Raw genomic sequence first — 24,522 nt, forward strand, 5'->3', positions numbered from 1 at the left:
ACAATTTTTGTGAACATTTGAATGACTTAAATGTTACATTACAAGGAACTGGCAAGACACTTGATGTTATGTTTGGTTACATAAAGGCTTTTGAAAAGAAACTGGAAGTCTTTAAGAGGGATGTGGATGGTGAGAGATTTAGATATTTCCCAAACCTCAAGAGGCACATCAAAGACCTCCCAAAAGATGACAGAACAGACTGTGAAAGCCTTCGAAATCTGTTTTTAAACATCATTGAGTCAACTATTGAGCAGTTCTTCTCAAGATTTGCGAAATTCAGAGAACTGGAAGAGACAGCAAAATTCATGAGGTTTCCAGACAGCATGAAACTGGAGGAACTAAACTTACAAATGTTTTCATGGATAGACATGGCTGACTTTAAATGCAGTTGATTGAATTTCAGAGTAGCTCAATTTGGAAGCAGAAATTTATTGACCTTAGAGTTGACTTGGAAAACATTGAAAAAAAGCGATTAGAGACAGGAGTACCAGAGGGAAGTGTCGAAAACGAACTATTGAGAACTTGGAATGCCATTCCAGAAAATTTTTTCTGTTTAAAAAACTTTGCAACAGCGTTACTCTCCATGTTTTCATCCACATACGCTTGTGAATCTTTGTTCTCAGTGATGAATTTTGTTAAGTCTCATAATAGGAGTAGTCTGACGGATGAAAGTAGTAGCTCATGTATATCTCTGAAGGTCACGTAATATAAACCTGATGTAAAATTTCTGTCATCAGTGATGCAGCAGCACAAGTCCCACTGATAATATCAAACGGAGTCATAAAGTTTTCTGTCGGACTATCAGTGTACATGTATACATTAAAAAATAAATGTATTTTTCATCATTATATACTGTGTTTTTGTCGCTCGAATGAATTTTATTATTTCTTCAAGGTTCTTCACATAGGTACACCTTAAGAGATATTAAGTAGGCATAACATGTTCTCAAAAAATTAGGGTTGGCACGCAGAAGAATTTTGAGTCAGAGATTTTGCTGGTTTTGGCACGCACTCACAAAAAGGTTGCCCACCCCTGCCTTAGATCCTATCCTTGGTCCTGGCCATTCGTATTCATGACTTGGATGAGACTGTGAAGCTGGAAAAAATAATAGCATCTTGTTCCAAATTGATCTGGACAAGGTTAAATAAGGGACTGAGTAGAATAGATAGGCACCCAGTCTGCATGCCCACCTTAAAAATCTGAAGTGTTGGAGGTGCTGGTTGCATGGAATCTTGAGCAAGAATACCTTTGACTTTCTGTAGGAGTGTAGAATTGAGAATCCCTGGAATTGAGAAACCCTGGGAAGCCAAGGTTAAGAGTCCTTAACAAATAGGAGACTGTGTAGGAGGCTGGTGTGTTCTGGAAAGAAAGGCAGCTCACTGTGCTGCAGAGATAGCTCTTCTTGGGACCTGACGAGAGGAGCATGCGAACTTGAGTATGGATGGAAGTGTAGGCTTGCCTGGTGGCTAGAAGATGGCTGGCTGCTAGAGGACCCTTAGTTTTCTCTGTGAGAATCTGGCATAAACATGTAAAGGACACCGGTCCCATCCCAGACCTAGTAACTCTCCCTTGGATGGAAATAGAATGTGCTAATCTGCCTTTGATCCCACACCCTCCCCATGTCCTGCTGCTCAGCCTTTCAGTGAGGAGCTATGAATATAACCCTTTTTCTCAATCTGGGCCTCATTTTCATGTGTCTTTTTCTGCTGTCTAGACCCTACCTCAGCTTGGTGGCTCTACCTGGGACCTTTTGGATTCCCATTAGCTCCTTTCCTGGGATCCTGTCAGTCCTGCTTTCCTCTCCTCAACCTGAGGGTAACCTGCTGTGCACAGGAGGTCATTCCCTCTTTCTTTCCTTCCCTGACCCCCACATCTGGGGTCCTCTGAGCCCACAGCTACTCTATCCCAAATTGAGTACAGCAGCAGCCCTCTTCTCCTTAGGTGTCTCTTTCAGGTCTCCTCCACTTTGGCCCTGGGCCCAGATCTAATATAGTAGGAACAATGTCAGGCTCCAGGAGTGCCCCTCTTCTGGTTGGCTTAATTCTTAGGACATGGCTTTTGCTCTCATCTTCTGTTATTCCTTGATTAGCTTTTCAGTTTTGCTCTGGAGACTGATTATTACTCTGAATCCAAGGTGGTGGCTGGGGCCCTGGCTGCTTCACCAAATTGCTGCCAGGCATTCTCAGCAGGTAGCTCTGCCCCTCTATTCCTGGCATGTGGACTGTTTTATACATACCAATCGCTTGAGCTACTCCTGTTCTACCTGGTCTGTGGATTGAGCCACAGCCTAGAAAAGCTCTCCATAGATGAGACTTACAGATTTTTTTTACCTGATTTGGACTTTGCCCCTTGTATATATAATAGCTTAGTAATCCAAGAGACCCAACTCCTGTGGTAATTCAGTTCCACAGCCAGATCACAAGCTCTAAGCAACTTGGCTTTTATACCCTTGCCAGCCATCCCCTTCTATCTGCTCATGCACCCTAGCATGCTTACCCTGTAGAATGGAAGCCACTGCATCTGGGCACATGGACCAAAACTGCAGACCACGGATGGCTGGCATGTATTGAGAAGACACTAGTGCTCTCCTCTTCACTGCATATTAGGGAAGCATGATTTAATAGGTTTCCAATGTTGCTTTAAGGCCTCTCATCCTTTCCAAACTAGTCCTTGACTTAGCAGAGAAATAGGCACAGAGCTTACTGTGATAGTATGTGGCAAGTGTGTGTCTAAGAACAGAAATGAAGGCTTCATGGAGGAGGGGATGCAGTGGACTCTGCAAGGCTAAGTGTGCCATGGGCAGCCTGACTTACTATGCCTTTCCTCTCTGGCAGTGACCCGCCATAATCACCTCAAGGACTTCATGCTGGTGGTGTCTATTGTTATTGGTGTTGGTGGCTGCTGGTTTGCTTATATCCAGAACCGTTACTCCAAGGAGCACATGAAGAAGATGATGAAGGATCTGGAGGGGTTACACCGAGCTGAGCAGAGTCTGCATGACCTTCAGGAAAGGTAAGGCCCTGCCCCTTCTCCACAGCCCCAGTGTTGCCAGCTCCTGGGAGCCTCCTGTTTCTACTTGGGTTGTGGGCTACCTGGTCCCTGGGACCACATTGACATGGCTGCCAAGGCTGTGCCATCCTTCCAAAACTGCATTGAAGGTCCGGGTTCTTGCCATTCCAGTTGCATGCGCAAGTAATCTTCCCCAGGGCAGAAACTTATTTCTATCTATTTTCTCTCTGAGCTTCAGAGGAAGAAATATGTGGCTGTCAGAAGTCTTCAGCTTCCCTGGTGGGATGCCTTGCTAAGGGGTCATTCTATGCTTTGCCCTACCTTTGCTTCCTTTCCCTTAGAAATAGATACAGTGAACTGTTCTTCACTATTCTCCAGAGAAGCCTCACAAGTCTGTCTTCCTACTACCTTCCAAATCTCATAAATACTCACTTCTTGTATGACTTTGGGTAAATCCCTTTCCCTTCTAGGACTTATTTCCTCATCAGTAATATGAAGATGTCAGACTAGGAGAATATTAACGGCCCAGCTCTGATAGTCTGGAATTCTGTCTAAATAAAACTTGGCTTAAAACTACTGTTGAAGAGATAGTTGTGGAAAAAGGGTACCAATCGATCTAAGTCAGCGGTTCTCAACCGACCCTTTCACAGGGGTCGCCTAAGACCATCGGAAAACACATATATAATTACATATTGTTTTTGTGATTAATCACTATGCTTTAATTATGTTCAATTTGTAACAATGAAATTGGGGGTCACCACAACATGAGGAACTGTATTAAAGGGTCGTGGCATTAGGAAGGTTGAGAACCACTGATCTAAGTACTTCCTAATATCTAGGAACCAGGACTGTGCTGGGAATTGTAAGGAATTCGCTGCTCCTGGGGCAACAAAACTCACACATGAGAAGAAGCAGTGAGCACACACTTAGTGCAGTGATTCAGTGCCAGCTTATGGGATGATAACTCTAAGGACTGAAAGAGCACAGAGGCAGGGGATGAATTATGTGGATGCTGAGAAGGTGGCCTTGAAAGATGGGTAGAGAGGTCCCAATAGTTAAAGTTGAATGTGTAGTGAGGCCAGACCCCTGGTGCCTTAAGACTCATATGGAGAACTTTAGTAGGATTCAAAAGGCAAAAGAGAGTCAGTGCAGTTACTTGTTTGTTTGTTTTGCTTTTGAGAAGAGGTAAGACTGTCTTTTAGAAAATTACTCTGCAGACTAGGGAGTCTAGTTGGGAAGTCTTTGTAGGAATCCATGTAAATGGAAATGAAGTCTGGCTCTTTTTTGTTATTTTTTAATGATAGATACTATTTTCTTTGGAGGGATAAGGAAAGGATTTCTTGTGAGTTAGGTATTGTTAAGCACTTAAATGCATTATTGTTATTAATAATCACAACACGGTTAGGTAGGTACTATTATTATCCTTACTTAGAGTTGAAGAAATGAAAGCTTAGAGAGGGTTAGTGCCTTGCTTGGGTTCACATATCAGTAAATAGTGAGCTAGGAATTTTGACACCCTCAGGGTACTGCCTCAGTAAAAGCAGTCCTATCAGATTCATTCCCATGAGCCAGGTTTCTAGGGGTAAAAGGAGGAGTTTTATCTCTGAGCTGAGTCCTGGCTACTTTAGTGGACCCCTTGATCCTGAGCCCTTTGCCAATTGGGGCCAAATGCTGCTGTCCGGGCAGTCCCCATTCTTCCTTTGTCTGAAAAACATGTACTGTTTTCATTCCAAAGGCAACGAATCTAGGCCTTTGGAATGAAAACTAGGAGACATTCCAAGTTTGGGGATAAAACTAAGCTCCCAGCCCTCCCTGCTCCCTACGGCCTACAGAGCTAAATGACCACTGTGGCACTCAGAGAAACAAATGCACATACCCCCAGAGATGGGATTACACATGTGCACACATGCATCCTTTTCTGACAGTGTCCAGAGCTACATGCCACCTCCTCACTCCTTATTTAATAGGCCTACACTACCAGCCAACATAGAGCTTTTTTTTTTTTTTTTCAAAGTTCCTGATATTTTGGGTAGATAAATGTAATGCTACATGCACATTCCAGTTAGGATTTTATTGGGTTTCAAGATAATTCTTTGAGGCAGGCAGGAATTTTGATTCCCATTTAAAAACGAAGAAACAGGCTCAGTATAGAGAACAGATTTGTCCATAGTCACATAACTGCTTAGAGCAGCGGTTCTCATCCTGTGGGTCATGACCCCTTTGGGGGTCGAATGACCCTTTTACAGGGGTTGCCTAAGACCATCGGAAAACACATATATAATTACATATTGGTTTTGTGATTAATCGCTATGCTTTAATTATGTTCAATTTGTAACAATGAAATTGGGGATCATTACAACATGAGGAACTGTATTAAAGGGTCGTGGCATTAGGAAGGTTGAGAACCACTGGCTTAGAGCCAGGGCTTGCAGTAAAGCTGTGCAGTTTTCTTACTTGTAATGCTAACTGATTGCTGCCTTCAAGATGCTCAGTCTTCTTTGGAGGAGATGGAGTGGGGCAAGGCCTGATAGTACATTTTATTTGCTCAATTTCTGCTCCCAATAGTATTTATTGATTTTCATCTCTTCTAGATCCTGTTAAGACTATACAAGTGGGTCAGTTTTGATTCTACTTTAAAGGAGCTCCCTATTATATGAAGACAGATCTACCATAGGCTTTTCTCAAGAGGCTGCTTTCAGCAAGGATAATATTTCCGTGAAGAATTGAATTTCTAATGGTGTAATTTTAGGCAGTTGTGTCTCGAAGGAATACAATAAAGGAGGGTATTCAACCTGAGAAGGATATGGGGGCAGGAAATGGCGCCTCTGGTTTGTTTTAGTTATGCTTTAGTGCCACCTGGTGTGTACTTTGAAAAGGTTCCACACTCCCTTTCTCTGTGAACAAAATGGGCAGAAGACTGCAGCTTGTCAGCAGTAGGAGAGCAGCCTAGACATTTCTTCCTCTTCCCTTCCCACTTAACCCACCACATCTTTTGAGGTTTCAGATATTGATGACCAATCTGGACTTGGGATTTTTTAAAGGTTGAATTCTGTTTCTGTCTCTTCTGTTTCACCTACTTAACTCAGTGGTCAGTGTTCTTCTCTGTGGCCCTGTTTGTTCTGTAGCCTGTCCTTTTTCTGCTGTACCTCCAGTTTAAGCCATGCATCACTTGTCTTCTTCATCACCATTTTTCCCTTCTATCCTGGTCTACTGGTAACTCGGTGGTTCTTACTAAGGTAAGAAGACCTGATAGTGGTTAAGTCAGCCGTGGGCAAACTACGGCCCGCGGGCCGGATCTGGCCCGTTTGAAATGAATAAAACTAAAAAAAAAAAAAAAAAAAAAAAGACCGTACCCTTTTATGTAATGATGTTTACTTTGAATTTATATTAGTTCACACAAACACTCCATCCATGCTTTTGTTCCGGCCCTCCAGTCCAGTTTAAGAACCCATTGTGGCCCTCGAGTCAAAAAGTTTTCCCACCCCTGGGTTAAGTCCTTTCCCTCTTCCAGAGGGATTAGCAAATCTTACTCTTTCTGCTGGGTGCTAGCCGATGCTTTGCCTTTCCTGACTCTTTCAGGTGGAGTTAATCACTCCATCCTTTGGACTCTCACAACACCTTGTATGTCTACCTATTGTAGAACTTACCACATTGTGTACAGTTATCTATTTGTCTAAATTAGATTAGATAATGAATGCCTCAGTGGCAGGGACTGGTGTTTTTTTTTTTTTAATTCATTTCCATATTTCTAGGGCTTGGCACAGGGCTTGACATTTAGTAGACACCTGAAAGTACTTGGTGAGTGAATGAATGAATGAATGAATATAAATAGATATGTGGAAGAAAGATGGAAGGAAGGAAGGAGGCTTACTTGGATGGTTGGAAGATTTTGCCAGTGAACGGAGGAAATGTATGGATGGGGAGAAGGATATATTTTCATAATAACTGATGCTTTTGAGATCTTACCCACCATGGAAGATACTGAGGAAGGAAACTCAGGCCTATGAGAAGCAGGGACCTTTCCCAAGCTCTCCCTAGCCCCTTTGGTAAGAATTTAATTTTTCTGTGTTTCTGGTAACAGGTACTCAGGAGTCCAAACATTGGTTGGACAGCTCAATGGTTCCTTTCTCACCTTCCTTAAATCTCCCCACCTCATTTATAACTCAGCCATTAAGCTTTCTCTGGATCTTTGGTCTAGCTTGCAGGGTATTTACATTTATATTGAACCTTCCAGACACCCTTGTATAAGGGGAATAACTATGGAATTTTAAATCATACAGACTGGAATTCTATTCTCACTTCTATCTGCAGTTACTTCCCCTCTCCAAGCCTTTATATCCACACCTGTTTTAGACTGATAATGATACAATATATCATTATCTGCAGGGAGGCAAATGTGAAATATCTTGTAAACTAATCGTTGTTATAATTTTAGCATGTCAGACACCTTAGAGCAGCGGTTCTCAACCCGTGGGTCGCGATCCCTTTAGGGGTCAAACGACCCTTTCACAGGGGTCGCCTAAGACCATCGGAAAGCACATATATAATTACATATTGTTTTTGTGATTAACCACTATGCTTTAATTATGTTCAATTTGTAACAATGAAAATACGTCCTGCATATCAGATATTTACATTATGATTCCTAACAGTAGCAAAATTACAGTTATGAAGTAGCAACGAAAATAATTTTATGGTTGGGGTCATCACAACATGAGGAACTGTATTAAAGGGTCGCGGCATTAGGAAGGTTGAGAACCACTGCCTTAGAGGAAGGGTTCAGATACCTGGGAACCTAGCTTCACAGATTTTATTACTGGCAGCAAAAGGATGGCCAGTATAAGAATTGTGGTAATGACTGGTTTCTGTTGGCACTGAACTAACTTAGAGCCAGAGAGTCAGCAGAATAAAGAGAGTATGTGCTGAGTGCTGGAGCCCTCAGTTTCCTCTTTGATGCCATGACTCATGGCGTGGTGGCTGGTACCCTGTTGCCTGGCCTCCTCCAGCTCCCTCATCGCCCCCCAGGCTGCACAAGGCCCAGGAGGAGCACCGCACAGTGGAAGTGGAGAAGGTCCACCTGGAGAAGAAGCTGCGAGATGAGATCAACATTGCCAAGCAGGAAGCCCAGCGACTGAAGGAGCTGCGGGAGGGCACTGAAAATGAGCGGAGTCGCCAAAAATATGCTGAGGAGGAGCTGGAGCAGGTAGGAGACTACACATTCTTAGACACAATGGGTAAGGGGAGGGGCCAAAAGTCTGGCCGAAAAGTTTCGTGTGTAAGGACTTTGAAATGTGGCTCAAAGAATATCTTGAAGAGTTACTAGACTCTTACCAGTAAGAATAGTGGAAAAGTTGCAAAAAAAATGGTCACTGTGATTTTCAAAGAACAGTGGGTAACAGGTGAGAACAATTATTTTGTTCTTTTTTTATTGAGATATTTACATGGATTCAAGTGAAGAGATTATAAGTATACAGCTGGCAAGCTTTTACTTGTGCATATACCTGTGTAACCACCATCCAGATCAAAATACAGGATCTTTTAAACACCCCAGAAGGGTCACTTTTGGCTATCCCTATCAACTGTCACTATTCCTTCCAAAAGTGAATTATGGTCATAATCTCTAAACCAAATTAGTCTCATCTGATTTTGAGCTTCATATAAATGGCATTATATGGTATATATTCTTGTGTGTTTGGTTTCTTTCAACATTATGTCTGTAAGAGTCATTTATGTTATTGCATAAAGTGATTTCTGGCTTATTTACATTGCTGAGTAATAATCATTATATACTATAGTTATTTATCTGTTCTCCTCTGATGGACATTTGCGTTGTTTGCAGTTTTTTGCCTCTTGTGAATCACAGTGCTGTGAACCTTCTTGCACATGTCTCTTGGTGGGCATAGCACTTATTTCTGTTAGCTTTATTAGAAACTGCTAGACAGGTTTTTGAAATAGCTGTGCCAATATACACTGCCACCAGCAATGTGTGAGAGTTGTAGTTGAACTACAACCTTGGTATTTTTTAGGCATTTTAATTTTACACATTCTGGTATGGATGTAGTGGTATCTCATTGTGCTTTTAATTTTCATTTCCTTAATGATTAATAATATTGAACACCTTTCCTTAAATTCATTGACCTTTCTATTTGGGACTCTCCAGCTTTATTCTTCCTAAAGATGGCCTTGGCTCTTCTTGGTTCTTTGCATTTCCCTGTTAGCTTGTCATTCCACTGCACCTTCTCCCTCCAAAAAAAAACGTCCGGCTGGAATTTTTATTGTGTTAGAATTGAACGTATAGATTAAGGTAGGGGGAAAATTGACATTTTAACTGAGTGATTCTTCCAATCCATGAGCATTGTTTATCCTGTCACTTATTTAGGCCTTTTAAAATTGCTCATAGCAACATTTTATAGTTTTCAGGGTAGAAGTCTTTTTTTTTTTTTTTTAACTTGCTCTTATTTTTCTAGCTTCTTGAGGTGGAAGATTCGGTCATTGATTTTTAAACTCTTAATCTTACATTTAAAGCTATAAACTTCCATCTTAGCACTGTTTTTGCTGCATTTACCAAGTTTTGATATTTCATATTTTCATTATCATTCAGTTCAAAAGATTTTCTAATTTTCATTGCAATTCCTTTTTTGCCCCATGGCTATTAGAAGTGTGTTGCTTAATTTTCAAACACTTGTAGACTGTTCTGATTATCTTTCTCCTTGATTTCCAGTTTAATTTCACTCTAGTCAGAGAACATATGTTGTATGGTTTCAGTCCTTTCAAACATGCTCAGACTTGGTGTATGTAAACAGGCTAAACAATACAATTGAAAGGCAAAGAGTGTCAGACTGGGTAAAAAACAAAACCCACCTATACGCTATTTGTAAAAGATACACTTTAAGTATAAGGATACAAAACGGTTAAAAGCAAAAGGAGGAGATACGATATATGATACAAACACTAAGCAAAATAAAGCAGAGGTAATATATCAATATTAGACAAAAGTAGACTTTAGTGCAAGAAGTATTATAGAGACAAAAACATATTCCTTAATGATAAGTGTGTGAGTTCAACAGTAATATATTACAATCTTTAGTTTGGATATACCTGTTTAAAAATATATAACACAAAATTGTAAAAACTAGAAGGATAATAGACAAATTCATAATCAAAATGAGAGATTTTATTATACCTTTCTCAATAATAAGCACCCAAAGACATCAGTAAGGATATAAAATATTTAAACATGATTATTCAGTTGGACCTTAACAACATCAAGAGCATTTTACCTAACAATTATAAAATACACATTTTCTTTAGTGTTCACATATTGCTTCTGCTCCATTCTCTGCTCTCCTTCTGGGAATCCAATATTTATGTTTGACTTTTTAACTATATTCCATTTGTCTCTTAGGCTCAGCTCTGTTCTCTTCTCTCCATGCTTTGGTTTGATTATTTTCTATTGATCTATCCATGAATTCTCTAATCCTGTATTCTGCTGTGAACACTGCACTATTTAAGCCATTTAGTGGAATCCTCCTCTCAGATAATGTATTTTCAGTTCTAGAATGTCCATTTTATTCTTTTATAGTTCTGGTTCCCTTTCTAAAATTTCTATATTTTCACTTATGCTTTGTGTTTATCTTTTGCTATTATGTTATTTAACTTTTCACTTGTGCTTATTTTAAAGTCCTGGTCTGGTAACTCTAATATCTGAATCATTTATAGAAATTCTTTATCTTGATTATTGGTTATATTTTCCTGCTTCTTCTCATATCTAGTAATTTATTTTTTTAAAATGCTGGGCAGCATATACAAAAAAAAAAAAAAAGAGGTTCCAGATGATTTAAATTCCATCAGATATAGGGTTTCCCTTCATTCTGTTAGGTATATAAGGTGAGGACCTAATCACCTCAAGCCAATCAGAGATTGAGCTCTTTTGGAACTGGGTTGTAGTTTTAGTAAGACTTGGTCTAGCACTCATTTGTCACAGTTTCTCAGGCAAGCCCTTTCCTAACTTTTTATGAGAGCTGGTGGATTTCCTTCTCTTAATCCTGAAAGACTATGAGATATTTCATTTCTGCCACTTGGAGATTTTGAATTTAGCTCTTTAGTCTCCTGCTCCTCATAGCTTCAAAATTTTGCAGATGTCTTAAGGGGAACGCTGTATGTTTGAGGCAGGTCCCCTCCTTGCAATATTTTGCCTCCTAAGCATTATGAAAATATGGGAGATTTTGTTTCATTCTTTGGCCTAGCTACCTATTCTCCTGCACAGCTCTAGGATTCAGTAAATGCCCAACAAAGAAAGCTGGATGTATGTTGGGGACCCCTTAATTTCCAATTTGTTAGACTAGTACTGTACTATGAACAAAAGCTAGACTGTTTCTCTGTCTCCCAGTGGAGTCCTTCTGCCTGGCCCAGACCAAATTCTCAGTCCTCACCTAGTATCATCAAATGCCTTCAGGGAAGAAAATGGATGACAATTGCCAGTTCCCTCTAGAAAGGCTTTTCCCTCTCTGGAATTTTAGTTCATCTAGTCTAGTGGTTCTCAAACTTTCTGGCCTCAGGACCCTTTTACTCTTAAAAAATTATTTAGGACCTCAGAGAATATTTTCATGGGGGGCAACATGTTGCTATTTACCCTGTAAGAAATTAGAACTGGGACCCTGACCAGGTAGCTCAGTTGGTTAGTGCATTGTCCAGATATGCCAATGTTGCAGGTTAGATCCTTGCTCAGGGCACATACAAGAAACAACCAAGGAATGTGTAAATAAGTGGAACAACAAATCAATGGTTTGGTTTTTTCTCCCCCCCCCCCCCCCTCTTTCTGTCTCTCTTTCTCCCTTCCCCTCTTTCTAAAATCAAATAAATTTTTTAAAAAATTAAAACTTGGAAAGTTAAAAAAAAATTATTAATTAATTTAAAAGAATATTAAATTTCTTACATGTTAACACAAATACTGCATTTTTTATAAAAAATGACTAGGTTTTCCAAAGTAGAAATAATTTAATGAGAAGAGTGATTTTTAAAAATAATTTTGCAATTTTAAATGTCTGGCTTAATATGCTGCAGGCTTCTTATATTAATGTCTATATTTAATCTGTTGCGATATCACTCATCATGTAGCCTCTGGAGAACTCCACAGTTCAGTTGTGAAAGAAAGGGAGTGAAAAGGGTAAATAATTTTTAGTATTGTGAAAATAGTTTTTGACCTTACAGATGCTCTGAAAAGGTCTTGGGGACATTCAGAGATCCATGGATCACAGTTTGGTAACTGCTGGCCTAATCTTTACTGCTCCTACAGCTCTATGTCTTTGAAAATGTTTCATAATTACAAAAATTTACCTTTCAAAAATTTTATAACTTATACTAAGCTTTTCCCAGATGTTGTATTTGATCAGAATTAATCTTTTGACATGACCTACTGCATTCTATGTGGAGGTGAAAGTCAGGTGATAATACTTTAAAGCACATAGATTAGTGGTTAACATTGGTACATTTTAGAAACACATAAAAAGCATTAAAAATTGTTTGATGATCAAGCCAACATACTGGCTCAGTGAAATCAGAATCTGGGTTACAGTCCAGATATCAGCATTTTTAAAGTTCCCCACGTGATCCCAGTGTATGTGACAAGGCTGAGAAACACAGGCATAGAATAAAAGAATAGGACTGTAAACTCTGACTTGTCCTAGCCCTTATCTGTTGTCTTCTCCTTCAGGCAATTGTTAGTTGTATGCACAAGATATGTCTGCTGTCTCTTTGTCTCCTATCTCCTCATTCCCTGTTTCCTATTTTGTAATTATTTCTCCCATTAAACAGTTTTTGAGCCTGTTAGGTTAACCCTTTTTGTGCCTCCCCCAACTACCACATTCCTGTCTATTTGGTCTCTTTTTTCTTTTCTCTCTCCATTCTCCCTTTCTTAGCTTATTCTATTCCTTAAACTGATTTTAATGTAGAACTTGATCATATACTTGCAGACTTGCTGTATTAGACTCTAAGATAGATCCTTCATTTTAAGTATACAAAGGCAGGAGTGGGCCATTTTCTAGTTTCTTTTTCACGGAACAAAATCCAAGTGAAGATTGACCCTCTTATTGGCTCACTAAAGAATAAAGGTGTTCTGTCTTTAGTTAAGGCCTTCCTGGCCTATCTTAGGCTGTCGAGAGGACCTCAGGCCTGCTATGGGATACTTGTCCCATTGGCTGAATTTGGTCACAGTGAGATGGCTTTCAATCCCTTTTTGCTGGGATTCTGAGCAGCTGAAGGTCAGTATCCAGATGGGAGAGTAGTGGATCACTTATACTGGTAACCTGAATGAGTTGCAAACCATTAGTGTGTGTACTACCAGTATGTATTTTCAGACCTTTCTCATTTGAGTGCCTTGTGATTGTCCGCTTCATTGAATGATCCTGCTGAGAAGTCAGTGAGGAGATTTAGGCTTATACATTGTCCGTTCATGTCTTGGCCTCGGTTGGCAATGCTCATTGTTAGGTGTAAGCATGCTTCTTGTCTTCTCACCTTGTAGAGAATGCCCTTCAAAGCCTATCTGTCTGCTCAGTGGGAGAATCATCTGGGTAGAGGAGACTTTGGAGCTCATTCAGGTCAATTCCTTTCTGGAATAGCAATTATTTTTTAAGGTGTCATGACATGAGATCTTCATATGACTCTCCTGATGGAGAGCCCACTCTCTCCTGAGATCCAGAAAGTCTTTCCTCAAACTGAATTGAGATCTGGTTTAGGAAGCACAGGGTCACACCGCTAGCTGAATGATAGACCAGGTACCAGAACCAGTCTTCTGAATTCCTAATCAAGTGGGTTTTTTGTTTGTTTGTTTTGTTTTGTTTTTGCCACATTGTGATGTCTTGAGGTCCAACTCTTGGAAAGATGATTATTCATTGAGCTGACCTGTGCCTCAAGTGAGAGGGAAGATTACTGAAGTTGGCTGCATGACCAGGAAAAGCAGCTAATAAGTGGAAAAAGAGTGCTCTAGCCTGGTAGCCAAAAAACCTCAATTTGAGTTCTGGTTGATACTACTGTAGTCCCCTCTTACCTGAAGTTTTGCTTTCTATAGCAATTCAACTATATTAAATGGAAAATTACAGAAATAAACAATTCACAAGTTTTAAATTGCACACGGCTCTGAGTAGTGTGATGAAATCTTGTGCTGTCCCATTCTGTTCCACCTGGGACATGAATCATCCCTTTGTCCAGTGTATCTACACTATCTATGCTACTTGCCAAGTAATCACTTAATAGCTATGTTGGTTATCAGATTGACTGTCCTGGTATCTCAGTACTTGTGTTCAAGTAACCTTTATTTTACTTCCTAATGGCCCGAAAGTGCAAGAGTAGTGATGCTGGCAATTTAGATATGCTAAAAAGAAGCTGTGAAGTGTATGTATGTAGAGGCATGCCTCGAAGATATTGTGGGTTTGGTTCTAGACCACTGCAATAAAGCCAGTTATAATCTTTTTGCTGGAGGGGAGTCTGCCTTCAATCTGTAAAATACACAAAATCTGGGAAGTGCAATAAAGTGAAGTGCAATAAAACAAGTATGCTCATATAGGAGAAGTTATAGTATATACAGGATGTCGCACTACCTATGGTTTGAGGCATCCATTGGGGGTCTTGAAACTTAATCCTTGTGGATAAGGGGGATTGCTGTACTTTCTGTGTGACCTTGAGTAGGTTGCTTTTTTCCTCTTGAGCGCCTCCTCTTGAGCTTGCTTCCTTGTATATAAAATACAGAGAATAATCCTTGCCCTTTCTCCCTCTTTGGAGAATTATAAAGCTCATATAAGATAGCAGATTAAGAACTCTGAATTCTGCTGTAGCTGGTTTGGCTCAGTGGATAGAGCTGGGCCTGTGGACTAAAGAGTCCCCAGGTTCAATTCTGGTCAGGGGCACATGCCCGGGTTGCGGGCTTGATCCCCAATAGGGGGTGTGCAGGAGGCAGCTGATCAATGATTCTCTCTTATGATTGATGTTTCTATCGCTCTCTCTCCCCCTTTCACTCTGAAATCAGTAAAAATATATTTTTTTAAAGAACTCTGAAGTATGATACAGAGGTATTGGAGAGGTCATGTAGTAGTAAATGGACTTACATCCTCTTGGCTACACAGGTTCGAGAGGCCTTGAGAAAAGCAGAGAAGGAGCTGGAGTCACACAGCTCCTGGTATGCTCCAGATGCCCTTCAGAAGTGGCTACAGTTGACACATGAGGTGGAGGTGCAGTACTACAACATCAAGAAGCAAAGTGCTGAGAAACAGCTGCTGGTGGCCAAGGAGGGGGTAAGACATGCTCTCAGGCTGCCCTCTTTTCACCTCCCTCCCTTTCATCTGCCTTCCTCCTTTCTGCCTCTCCCTATCCTTACTGTTGGACAAAGAGAGATCCTAGTGCTGGGTTCCCTTTCTTTTCCTAATACACAGCTCCTAATAATTTCTTTAAGCTTCTGGAGCAGGGAATGAGGGTGTGGGGGTATCCCACTTGCCTTCTAGGAAAGATGAAGCAAATGGAGGCAGGCATACGGAAGACTGCCAGCCATAGACTCACGGGGGCAGCATCCTCCTGGTGCTAGGGTACTGACAGGGGATCTTTTTGCTTTTCTTGTTTCCTCTAATTTCTTTCTTCCTCTACTCTTTCCCTCCCCTTGCCTTCATTTTCCCTTTCCCATCTTCTCTTCCTTTTTCTTGTGCAGCCTAAACTGTGATAGCAGAAAGATATTCCTCAAACTCTAATCCCTGCTTTTTTTAAATCTGAGGGTCTCATCTTTGCAGGCTGAGAAAATAAAAAAGAAGAGAAACACACTCTTTGGCACCTTCCACGTGGCCCACAGCTCTTCCCTAGATGATGTGGATCACAAAATCCTAACGGCTAAGTAAGTAGCACCTGTTGCCCGGCTCTGGCGGTGTCCATCCCAATCTCAGAATTCGAGGGTATGCAGGGCTTCCAACCCCAATTCTACTTCTTCATTGATATCAGGACAGCTCTGGTCTCCTCTCCCAGCCCTTATCTAGCTCCGACCTTATTCTTAGGTTTATGATTTAATTGTGTTTCTTATTTATACATATCTCTCAAGTTGTTCCTCTAAGAGACCTCGTTCCTATTCAGGCTCACACCCAGCCCATGCCTGCTTTCTCTTTTTTCTGTCCTCAGGCAAGCTCTGAGTGAGGTGACAGCAGCTCTGCGGGAGCGCCTGCACCGTTGGCAGCAGATTGAAATCCTCTGTGGCTTCCAGATTGTCAATAACCCTGGCATCCACTCACTGGTGGCTGCCCTCAACATAGACCCCAACTGGATGGGCAGTACACGTCACAACCCTGCTCACTTCATCATGACTGACGACGTGGATGACATGGATGAGGAGATTGTGTCACCCTTGTCCATGCAGTGTAGGTGATCTCTTGGGTGGGGATGAGGAAAGGAGCCTTTGATGTACACACAGGTTTAAGTCATTGGCCACTGCCATGCTTAAACAGCACATGGAGCAGATACCAAGGAAGACAGTTCAACTCATAACCTTGGTTAAAGCACAATTTTCACCAGATATTCCTTTATAGTTGTCCTTTCAGTGTTTTTTTCCTTGCTTTATGCTGTCTGCCCTCTGGGTTTATTGTATTAAGTGTGTCTCCCCTCACTCTGTGCTTTTTAAATCCCTTTATTTACCTTTGCCCTCCCCCATCTACCTTTGTAAAAATACTCTCCTTAGTGGTTCATGATATAAAAATGGCATTTATTTTAACTCATTTATTTTATTGCTTTTATTTGTTTTCACTTTATATACATTATTCTTAATTGCTAATGTAGATGAATAGAATGATGTCTCTTCCTCTCTGGCTTTTTGTGTGAGACCCCAGGAAGCAACAGTTCCTTAAAGTGATATAGCCCTAAATCTTCCAAACCAGAAAGACATTCTTGTCCAGGAGAGGTCTCCTGTGCAAGCATGTCTGGTTTTCCACCTGAACTCTTGGACCTCCCCACCCTCTGTCCTGGGTCTTTTTCCTTTCCTCTGTTGTCTCCTCTGTGAGTGATAAGAGCTGAGTAGAACAGAGTTGAAAGAGACAACACTGTGGGAATTCCTCAGTGAACAAAGGAACTTAATCCTTACTGGCCCAGTTGAGGTTTTCTCTGGATCAGAGGCTATTTTACATACATAGACTAGAGCCTTATAAAAAATCTGTTTTTCTGGGCCATATCTCATGGGTGCAGAAGGGATGGCAAAATCCTGGGGCTGGATTAGGGCCTCACTTTCAGAAATCCAGATACTTTAATCACGATGGATTCCAGCTCCAGACAGGACTTATTTGTAAAATTTTCAATGATACTTTGCCTCTGGCCAAGACTCTTTATCTCCCTGTTCTGATACCTTTTCAGGGCTTCTACTCAAAGGCAACAAGGTTAGAATCACTGGCAGGCAGAGCCTGATCCTTGATCTAAAGGCTCCTATGTTCTCTGGGTTGGGAGGGCCCATCATTAGCTCTGAGCTACCCACCCCTTTGCCCCCTGGCCCTTCCCTTATCCTATTGATGGGCAAGCTGAAGCCCTCTGTAAATCAGATTCTCTTCTCCTTTTGGCCTGGCTGTTGGACCCTAGATGCTGCCTGGCTGATGGGGCGTAGGTTCAGTGACCGCTCTCTCTGCTCAACATCCGCCGGCTCGGATGATCAGTCCCTCTGGAAATACCCCGGTTTGAGGATCCCCTTTGGGGCTTTTGTTTTTCCGACTTTGGGGACTAAACCAACACTCCTATCCCACGGGCCCCTTCTCCTGCCTGCCTCACTCCCCTGCCTGCTCCCTCAATTCCCTAAGCACTGTCCCTACTAACTGCAGGGAGAGGTTCGGGGGTGAGAAGAATCAGCCTGCTCAGATGAGGGCTGGAGAGAATACCCATGGTGATGGAAGGCCTAGGCTTCTCCTTTTAGCCCAGCTAGACAGATGTCCTGGTGGCCCTTCTTCCAGCTGGGCTAGGATGGAAAGAGGGAAGGAAAGATTCTCCTCATTTCTCTTTTTCATGTTTTTCCCTTATTTCTCTGTTTCCCCTTTTTTCTCCCTCCCTATTTCATGCTTCCTTTTCCTCTTCCACTCTGCTTTCATGCCTTGAAGGCCACCAGCCATAGAAGCCTTGCTTCCCCAGCTCTCCATCACCATGGACTTTTGCTTTCTCCCTGGTGGTCCTTCTAAGGTTTCTGCCATCCTTATAACCTGGCCCTTTCTCCTATTTTTTAGGGAGAAGGCAGGGAAGCCCATCTATCAAGGTAGAGGAGAAAAAACAAAGGTGTGAATTTTGTTTTCAGCTGGGGCTGGGAGTGAGCCCAAAGGGAATGCTCTAGCACATTCCTGCGTTACCTGGTGCCCATGTAGCCCCCTTCACTGGGCATGGTGGCCATCATCTTCCAAGAGCCTGATTTGTAGCATTGATTCAAGAGCTGGTTCTTTGTTGTTTACATGTTTATTAGAGGAAATTCAAGAAGTAAAAAGAATAAGCATGAGCACAACAAAGGCCTCCATAGTCCCACCATTTATGAGCGCCTTTTCTATGAGTCTTGTGAGATTTTAAAATAATTTTTATGTGGTCAAGATAATGATAACCACTACCATTTACTGAGTGCCTGAACTGTGTCAGGTACTTTAAATACATTATCTTGAAGCCTTCCGACATCTTACGGGATTTTATAAATTAGGCATTAAAATAGGAATGTCAGTTGCTCAAGGTCACAGCTAGCAGTGGAAAGGCTTGGTTTCAAACTCTATAGTCTTTTGTATTCCCTAGTTCTAGGTATTTCTTTTAAAAAAAATGTTGTGTCCTTTGGTTTGCCCTGAGCATTTTAACCCTTTGTACACCATAAGTGTCTGTAGATGCAAGCAGAGGACCTTACCCACACGCCACATGCGTCTATAAAAAAAAAAAAAAATGTTTTCCCTAAGTGGCAGCTCTCACCAACTTTAAAATCATTTTTTCGTGAGAATTTTCAGCTGAAAATATTCAAGAACATCCGAATTGTAATGTATTTATTTTTATAATATTCTTTGCAAATTGATTTTTTAAATTAAATTCAAAATATCGTGGCATGTGGGGATGGTTTCCGTTTTGGACACGTGGCAGTTAACTAGTTAATAGGCATTTTTCTGTGCATTTAAAATCTTTTCATAAATAGCATTTTTAATAAGTATATAGTCTTCCAGTAACTGGGTATAGTATCATTGTCTCATTGTTCCACCTTTGTCTTTGCTTTCACACAATTACTAATAATGATGTGATGAACATGTTTGTGTATAAATCCTTGTCTAAACTATGAATTATTTCCTGAGGTTGGCTTTCTGAAAGGCTGGTTCTTAGTGCTCTCCCGAACCTTGCCCCTAACCCCTATCCTACCTTGTCCTGCCTGTGTCCTCCCACTAACTGCCTTGTCATATCCCTTTATAGTAATGTTGGCCCTTGGTCACTTTCCATGGGAATTGCCACTAAAACTGACCCAGGCACCTTATCTTCAATGTCCCCTTTTAGGACCCCTGGTGGGAGGTTTTGGGGAAGAGGTGTCCCATTCTTCAGATTGGGCACTAGAGGCCCAGAGTGGTCTCCAGCAGGCATTTCTCCATGGGCACACCTGCTTGCCTGCTAGCCCAAAGTAGGCTGGCCCTTCCTCATGCTGTCTTCACTTTCCTTGCAGCCCCAAGCCTGCAAAGTAGTGTCCGGCAGCGCCTGACGGAACCACAGCATGGCCTGGGATCTCAGAGGTTGGTAGAGGGTGAGGCTGGCCACTTCTTGACAAGCCGGGTATCTCTGCGGCGAATGCGCAGCCTTTCATCTGGACAGTCTTTCAGTTCTGAAGGCCATGGGACCAGCTCTCCATCTGCCTCTGCTTCTCCTTCTTCCTGCTCCTCTACCACCACCACCACCACCGCAGCCGCCACCACCACCACCACCATCCATGTCCACCCTGTTTATTACCACCAAAGCACTTCCTATTTCCTCCAGATGGATCCCTCCTCTGACCCATCCACTTGTGACAGCACCACTGTGATGCCTGGGCAATCAGAGAGCTTGGGGTATCAGCTGTCTCTCTTTCTTCCCTTCCTTTCCTTTCTACTGCCTTTACCTTGGCCTCTGCCTGCTGGCTGCTGCTTGGTCAGCTGTGGGGGTGTGTGCAGTGTGTCCTTTCTCAGCCCTGGGATTCCTTAAGGTCAGCATAACTCCTCACACCTTTCTTCCCTTCTGTGTTTGGGGTTTGCTGAATCTAACCCCCTCCCTCATGGTCCTGTAGCACTTTTGCCTAAACTATGAACTTTTACATTCGTTATCTCAGTGGAGACCTCACTTCCTTTACTTCAACAAACATTTATTTTATTTTTTTTTAATATATTTTATTGATATTCTACAGAGAGGAAGGGAGAGGGACAGAGAGTTAGAAACATCGATGAGAGGGAAACATCGATCAGCTGCCTCCTGCACACCTCCCACTGGGGATGTGCCCGCAACCAAGTACATGCCCCTGACCGGAATCGAACCTGGGACCCCTCAGTCCGCAGGCCGACGCGCCATCCACTGAGCCAAACCAGTCATGGCTCAACAAACATTTATTGATACCTACTCTGTGCCAGGTTCTGCTTGGGCATGAGGATTCATAGATGATAATAAATAATCCCAGCCATCAAGGATTACAGTCTGACCTGGGAGAGGTACAAAAATAATTATGGAACAATTTGCTAAGTGCTATGGGGGTACTGAGGAGGGAGAGACTAACAGTGTGTACTTGGGTGGAACACTTCACAAAAGAGATGGCATTTGTGCTAACATCCTGTGTACAGTAAAAGGAGAAAATGTATTTTAAGCTGAGGAAACATGTGCAGAGACATTGGAAATTCAAAAGAATCTGATATTTGTAGTTAGAACATTGGATATGTGTTGGTGTGAAGGGATAGCAAATGAGGCTAGAATGATGAAGGGCTCTGAATGGCTAGGGGCTTTGGCCATTACCCTGTAAGAGACAGAGAACTGCAAAAGAATTTCCACAAGGAAGTTAATTGATCAGATTTCCATTTTAGAAATAACATATTAGTAGTCTAAATAAGAAAAGGAGGAGACAACAGGAATTTGGAAGTCATTGTAGTAGACCACTAGGGGAGGTAATAAGGTGTTGGGATGGAAAGGAGAGGATTAATTTAGTACTGGCCATGAGGGATGGAGGAGGAGGAGGAGTCTGTGATGACACTTGGAATTAGGGAACAGAAGAGGGTAGACATGTTTAGGGGTTTTGGACAAGAAAAGTTTGTAGGGAGGCAGACATCAAAATAGTCAGAGTAGGAAGTTAAGGCTCTGAACAGTAGAGTAGTTTCCTCAGGCCCCACAACTAATTAGGAGCAGAACATAGACTGGAACTTGGTGTTCCATTCTAGGATACTGTTGGATATTTTTGTCCTTCCACGAGGTCATGTAAGAATTGGTAAGAAGCTTTCTCACACAGCTTGATTTGGCAGTTGTAGGGACTTGCCCTGTTGATACCTCAAGATGGTAGGTGAGGATCCAAGATAGTAGCCTTGACGTTGTCTGGAATAGCTTAGGGACCCTCAGAAAGTCTATCTCCTCTGGAAGAGCCACTCATCTCTGAAATTGTAGCCATGGCCCAGTCCTGGCCTTTGGGCTGCATCCTGCTTACCCTGTTGCTTCGTTTTGGTCCTGCCTCTCTCTGGATACCAAGCTCTCTAGCTCTGCCCCTTGAACCTCTGGATAGTTATCCTTGAGGGCTGTTCCTTTTTCTTTCACAAGGAACTGCCTTTACTAGCATTATTGCTCAGCAGAGCTACTCATCTTCATTCTCATCCTCATTTTCATCCAAAATCCCAGGCAAGGAGACTGCTTTTTCCCAAAACAGATGGAGAGTACTGAGTTGGTTTGGGGGCACTAGGAGATGCTGTGAATATCATGTTCCAAGGCCCATGCTGAGGCCAGTGGGGAGGGTGGGTGGGAAGGTACCTGCATCCACTTGGCCTATTCACTGCTTAATTTTCTTTTGCACCATGCACCAGAGGATCGTCTCTAAAGGCTAACAGGCTCTCTAGTAAGGTTAGTAGTTCGGGATGGGAGCCCAAGGCAGCCCAGCCTTTGGGGAGGGATACCCCTGGCCTGAATTGTCTCAAAGATTCAGGGAGGGAAGATGAGCTTGCCTCAGTTGACCTTGTCTCTCCTATATCTATCCAGGCTTCCTCCCAAGTTCTTTTCTTTCTTTGGGAGTCTCAGCTTTTAGTTGATGGGGAAGGCATAGAAAGATGGGAAACATGACCAAATGGGGCTGTGGGCCTGGAGGAGAGAGCCTGACCTCTCTTCCTTGGCATTAGAAAGGTAGGCTCCTCCCTGGCTGGTTGGAGTGTCATCCCATATACCGGAAGGTTGTAGGTTTGATTCCTGGTCAGGGCACATACCTAGGTTGAGGGTTCAATCCCCAGTCGGGGCACTTGTGGGAGGCAACTGATTGACATTTCTCTCTCACATCGATGTTTCTCCTCTTTCTCGCTCTCCCTTTCTTTCTCTCTCGAATCATTAAAAAACAAAACAAACCCCCTCACTCCCAATAAAAAGAAGGTTGGCTCCTGGGAGCCTTACCACCTCAGACTCAAGGGCCCTTTTCTAGTGTTGCTCCTCAGAACTTCCTTGGCATCATGCTCAGTGGTGGTTCGTATGTATGAGGAAAAGGCAGGATATGGAGATGACCATCTTAGGGCTTAGAGAAGCAAGGGTACATTTACATAGAAGCAAGGACAGCATCAGATATTATGAAAACAAATATGAGACCAAATATTGGTAAACACAAGAGTATGTGGCTGAAACAGTATTTGTAGAATGGGAGTTGGAGATAGAATTGTGTTCTGCTATCCTTTCCAGGAAGGTACTGACTCATGGGGTGGCTGCTTAGTTAATTGTTTCCTACTGAAAATTAAACCTACAGGGTGGGGCAAAAGTAGGTTTGTAGTTATTTGTATGGAAAATAATACAATAATAAATAAATATACAAGAATAAACTGTTTCGCTCTCAACTATAAACCTACTTTTGCCCACCCCTGTATAATAGCTATGAGCCAACCTCCTGCTTTTGCCTGTTTTAAGGGCCTGGAGCCTTTCCTAATTTTTGACCCACAAGCTTCCTTCTTCCCAGGTCCTGTGGTGCTCCCCTCTCCCACTTCCAACACTTTCCCTTTTGGCTTCCTGACTTGTTTATTTAAGCATCTGCCTTGGCCCTCTCCTCTACTCTGGGTTCTCAGGCCTCTGGGAAAGCAGAAGGAAGGTTAAGGGATTGGCAGGGGACCCCCACATGTACCTTTTTTTTCTGTAGCGGCTGGAGGGGTGGCATCCAGAATTGGTTCATGGCTTTTTTAGGAATTGCCAGCTCTGAAAGGTTCTCAACTTTATGGACTAGCCTCTGTGTGTGCATGTCCAGTGCACAGTGCCACACCCCCATAACTCAGCCTTGCAAAGAAGCCTCTTGTGACCGGCCCCCATGTGGGTCTTTCAGCTTGACCAGCCTTATCATCATCATTCCCACTATACTTTCTACATTTCCAAGTACTTTGCCAACATATTTGATCCCCCAAACAGTCTTGCAAGATAATTGAATTGGTATTATCTTCATTTGGCCCAAATTGAGGACCTGCAAGTTTAGATGACTTGTCCAAACCTCAGGCAGAGATGGAAATTGAATCAAACCTATGGTTTCTAGTGTGCAGCTCTTCTGAACCACTGCTCCTTAAAGGCCAAACATTCTGTCTTTCTGCACCTCTCTCCATTCTCCCTTGCAGCAGAGCTTTGAAAAAGACTCCACCCTTCCTGCTGCCAGCCGACTTTGGTTTGAACTCTGCAACACTTCTCTATGACCCCCTTTGAATCCTGTGAGAGGGTTGATGGAGGCAGCATCCTGGCCTTTTTGGGTGGGTGATTGTTTGCAAGGCTGTTCTAACTATCTCCTCCCCAGCCTGGGTCAGGCCCACTTACTGCATGTGCCCTGTTTCTTGGAGCCTGGCCCAAACTGGATGTGTCCCAGGGTGTGACAGGAGTAAGTGGGGGAGGAAGGCATGGAAAATGGTGACTCAGAGCAAGATGTGGATTCTGTGTTAGCTAGGGTTGAGTCTTAAGAAATCTAACCAGCTATGGGAAAGCAGAGCTGTTATAATGAGGAGAATGCCTGTGGTATTGAAGCCTGTGGTTGCCCTAGTTTAGGGCCTGGCCATTCTTCAAGGGTGGGGCCCAGGCATTAGAAAGCCCTTTGCCTGACAGATGATGATATGACATTTGCTTTTGCTTCTTATTGTCTGTCTCTTCTTCCCCCATCACTTTCCCCCCTTGTTTCCCGCCCTCCCTCCCCCTTGGTCTTGCTTCTTCTTTTGCTTTCCTTCTTCCCCAATTTTATTCTTTTCTCTCTGTCTCTTCTCCAATTTATCCCCATTCCCTATTCCTGCCTCCTCTGTCATCCTGTACTTATGACCTACTCATTTTCCTTCTGTTTCTCATCATTCTCTTTCCCACTATGCCTTT

General features: G+C 42.4%; 1 protein-coding gene across 12 annotated transcripts in view; it reads left to right on the top strand.

Moving 5' to 3' along the window:
* STIM1 (stromal interaction molecule 1) overlaps window positions 1-24,522 on the top strand; it is a 228,975-nt gene that overhangs the window by 202,652 nt on the left and 1,801 nt on the right. For 2 of the 12 annotated variants that reach the window (XM_059708614.1, XM_059708611.1), the window contains 6 exons: window positions 2,835-3,012; window positions 8,035-8,212; window positions 15,126-15,293; window positions 15,780-15,880; window positions 16,159-16,394; window positions 19,670-20,048. In XM_059708614.1, the coding sequence (XP_059564597.1) occupies window positions 2,835-3,012; window positions 8,035-8,212; window positions 15,126-15,293; window positions 15,780-15,880; window positions 16,159-16,394; window positions 19,670-20,048 (1,240 nt within the window). Of the gene's footprint in view, window positions 1-2,834; window positions 3,013-8,034; window positions 8,213-15,125; window positions 15,294-15,779; window positions 15,881-16,158; window positions 16,395-17,595; window positions 17,689-18,227; window positions 18,347-19,669; window positions 20,049-22,025; window positions 22,063-23,789; window positions 23,919-24,522 lie in introns of those variants that run through there. The other 10 variants (XR_009454416.1, XR_009454417.1, XM_059708616.1 and 7 more) reach the window with 10 other exon arrangements.

The sequence above is a fragment of the Myotis daubentonii genome, chromosome 9 (genome assembly GCF_963259705.1).
Source record: "Myotis daubentonii chromosome 9, mMyoDau2.1, whole genome shotgun sequence".
NCBI lineage: Eukaryota > Metazoa > Chordata > Mammalia > Chiroptera > Vespertilionidae > Myotis > Myotis daubentonii.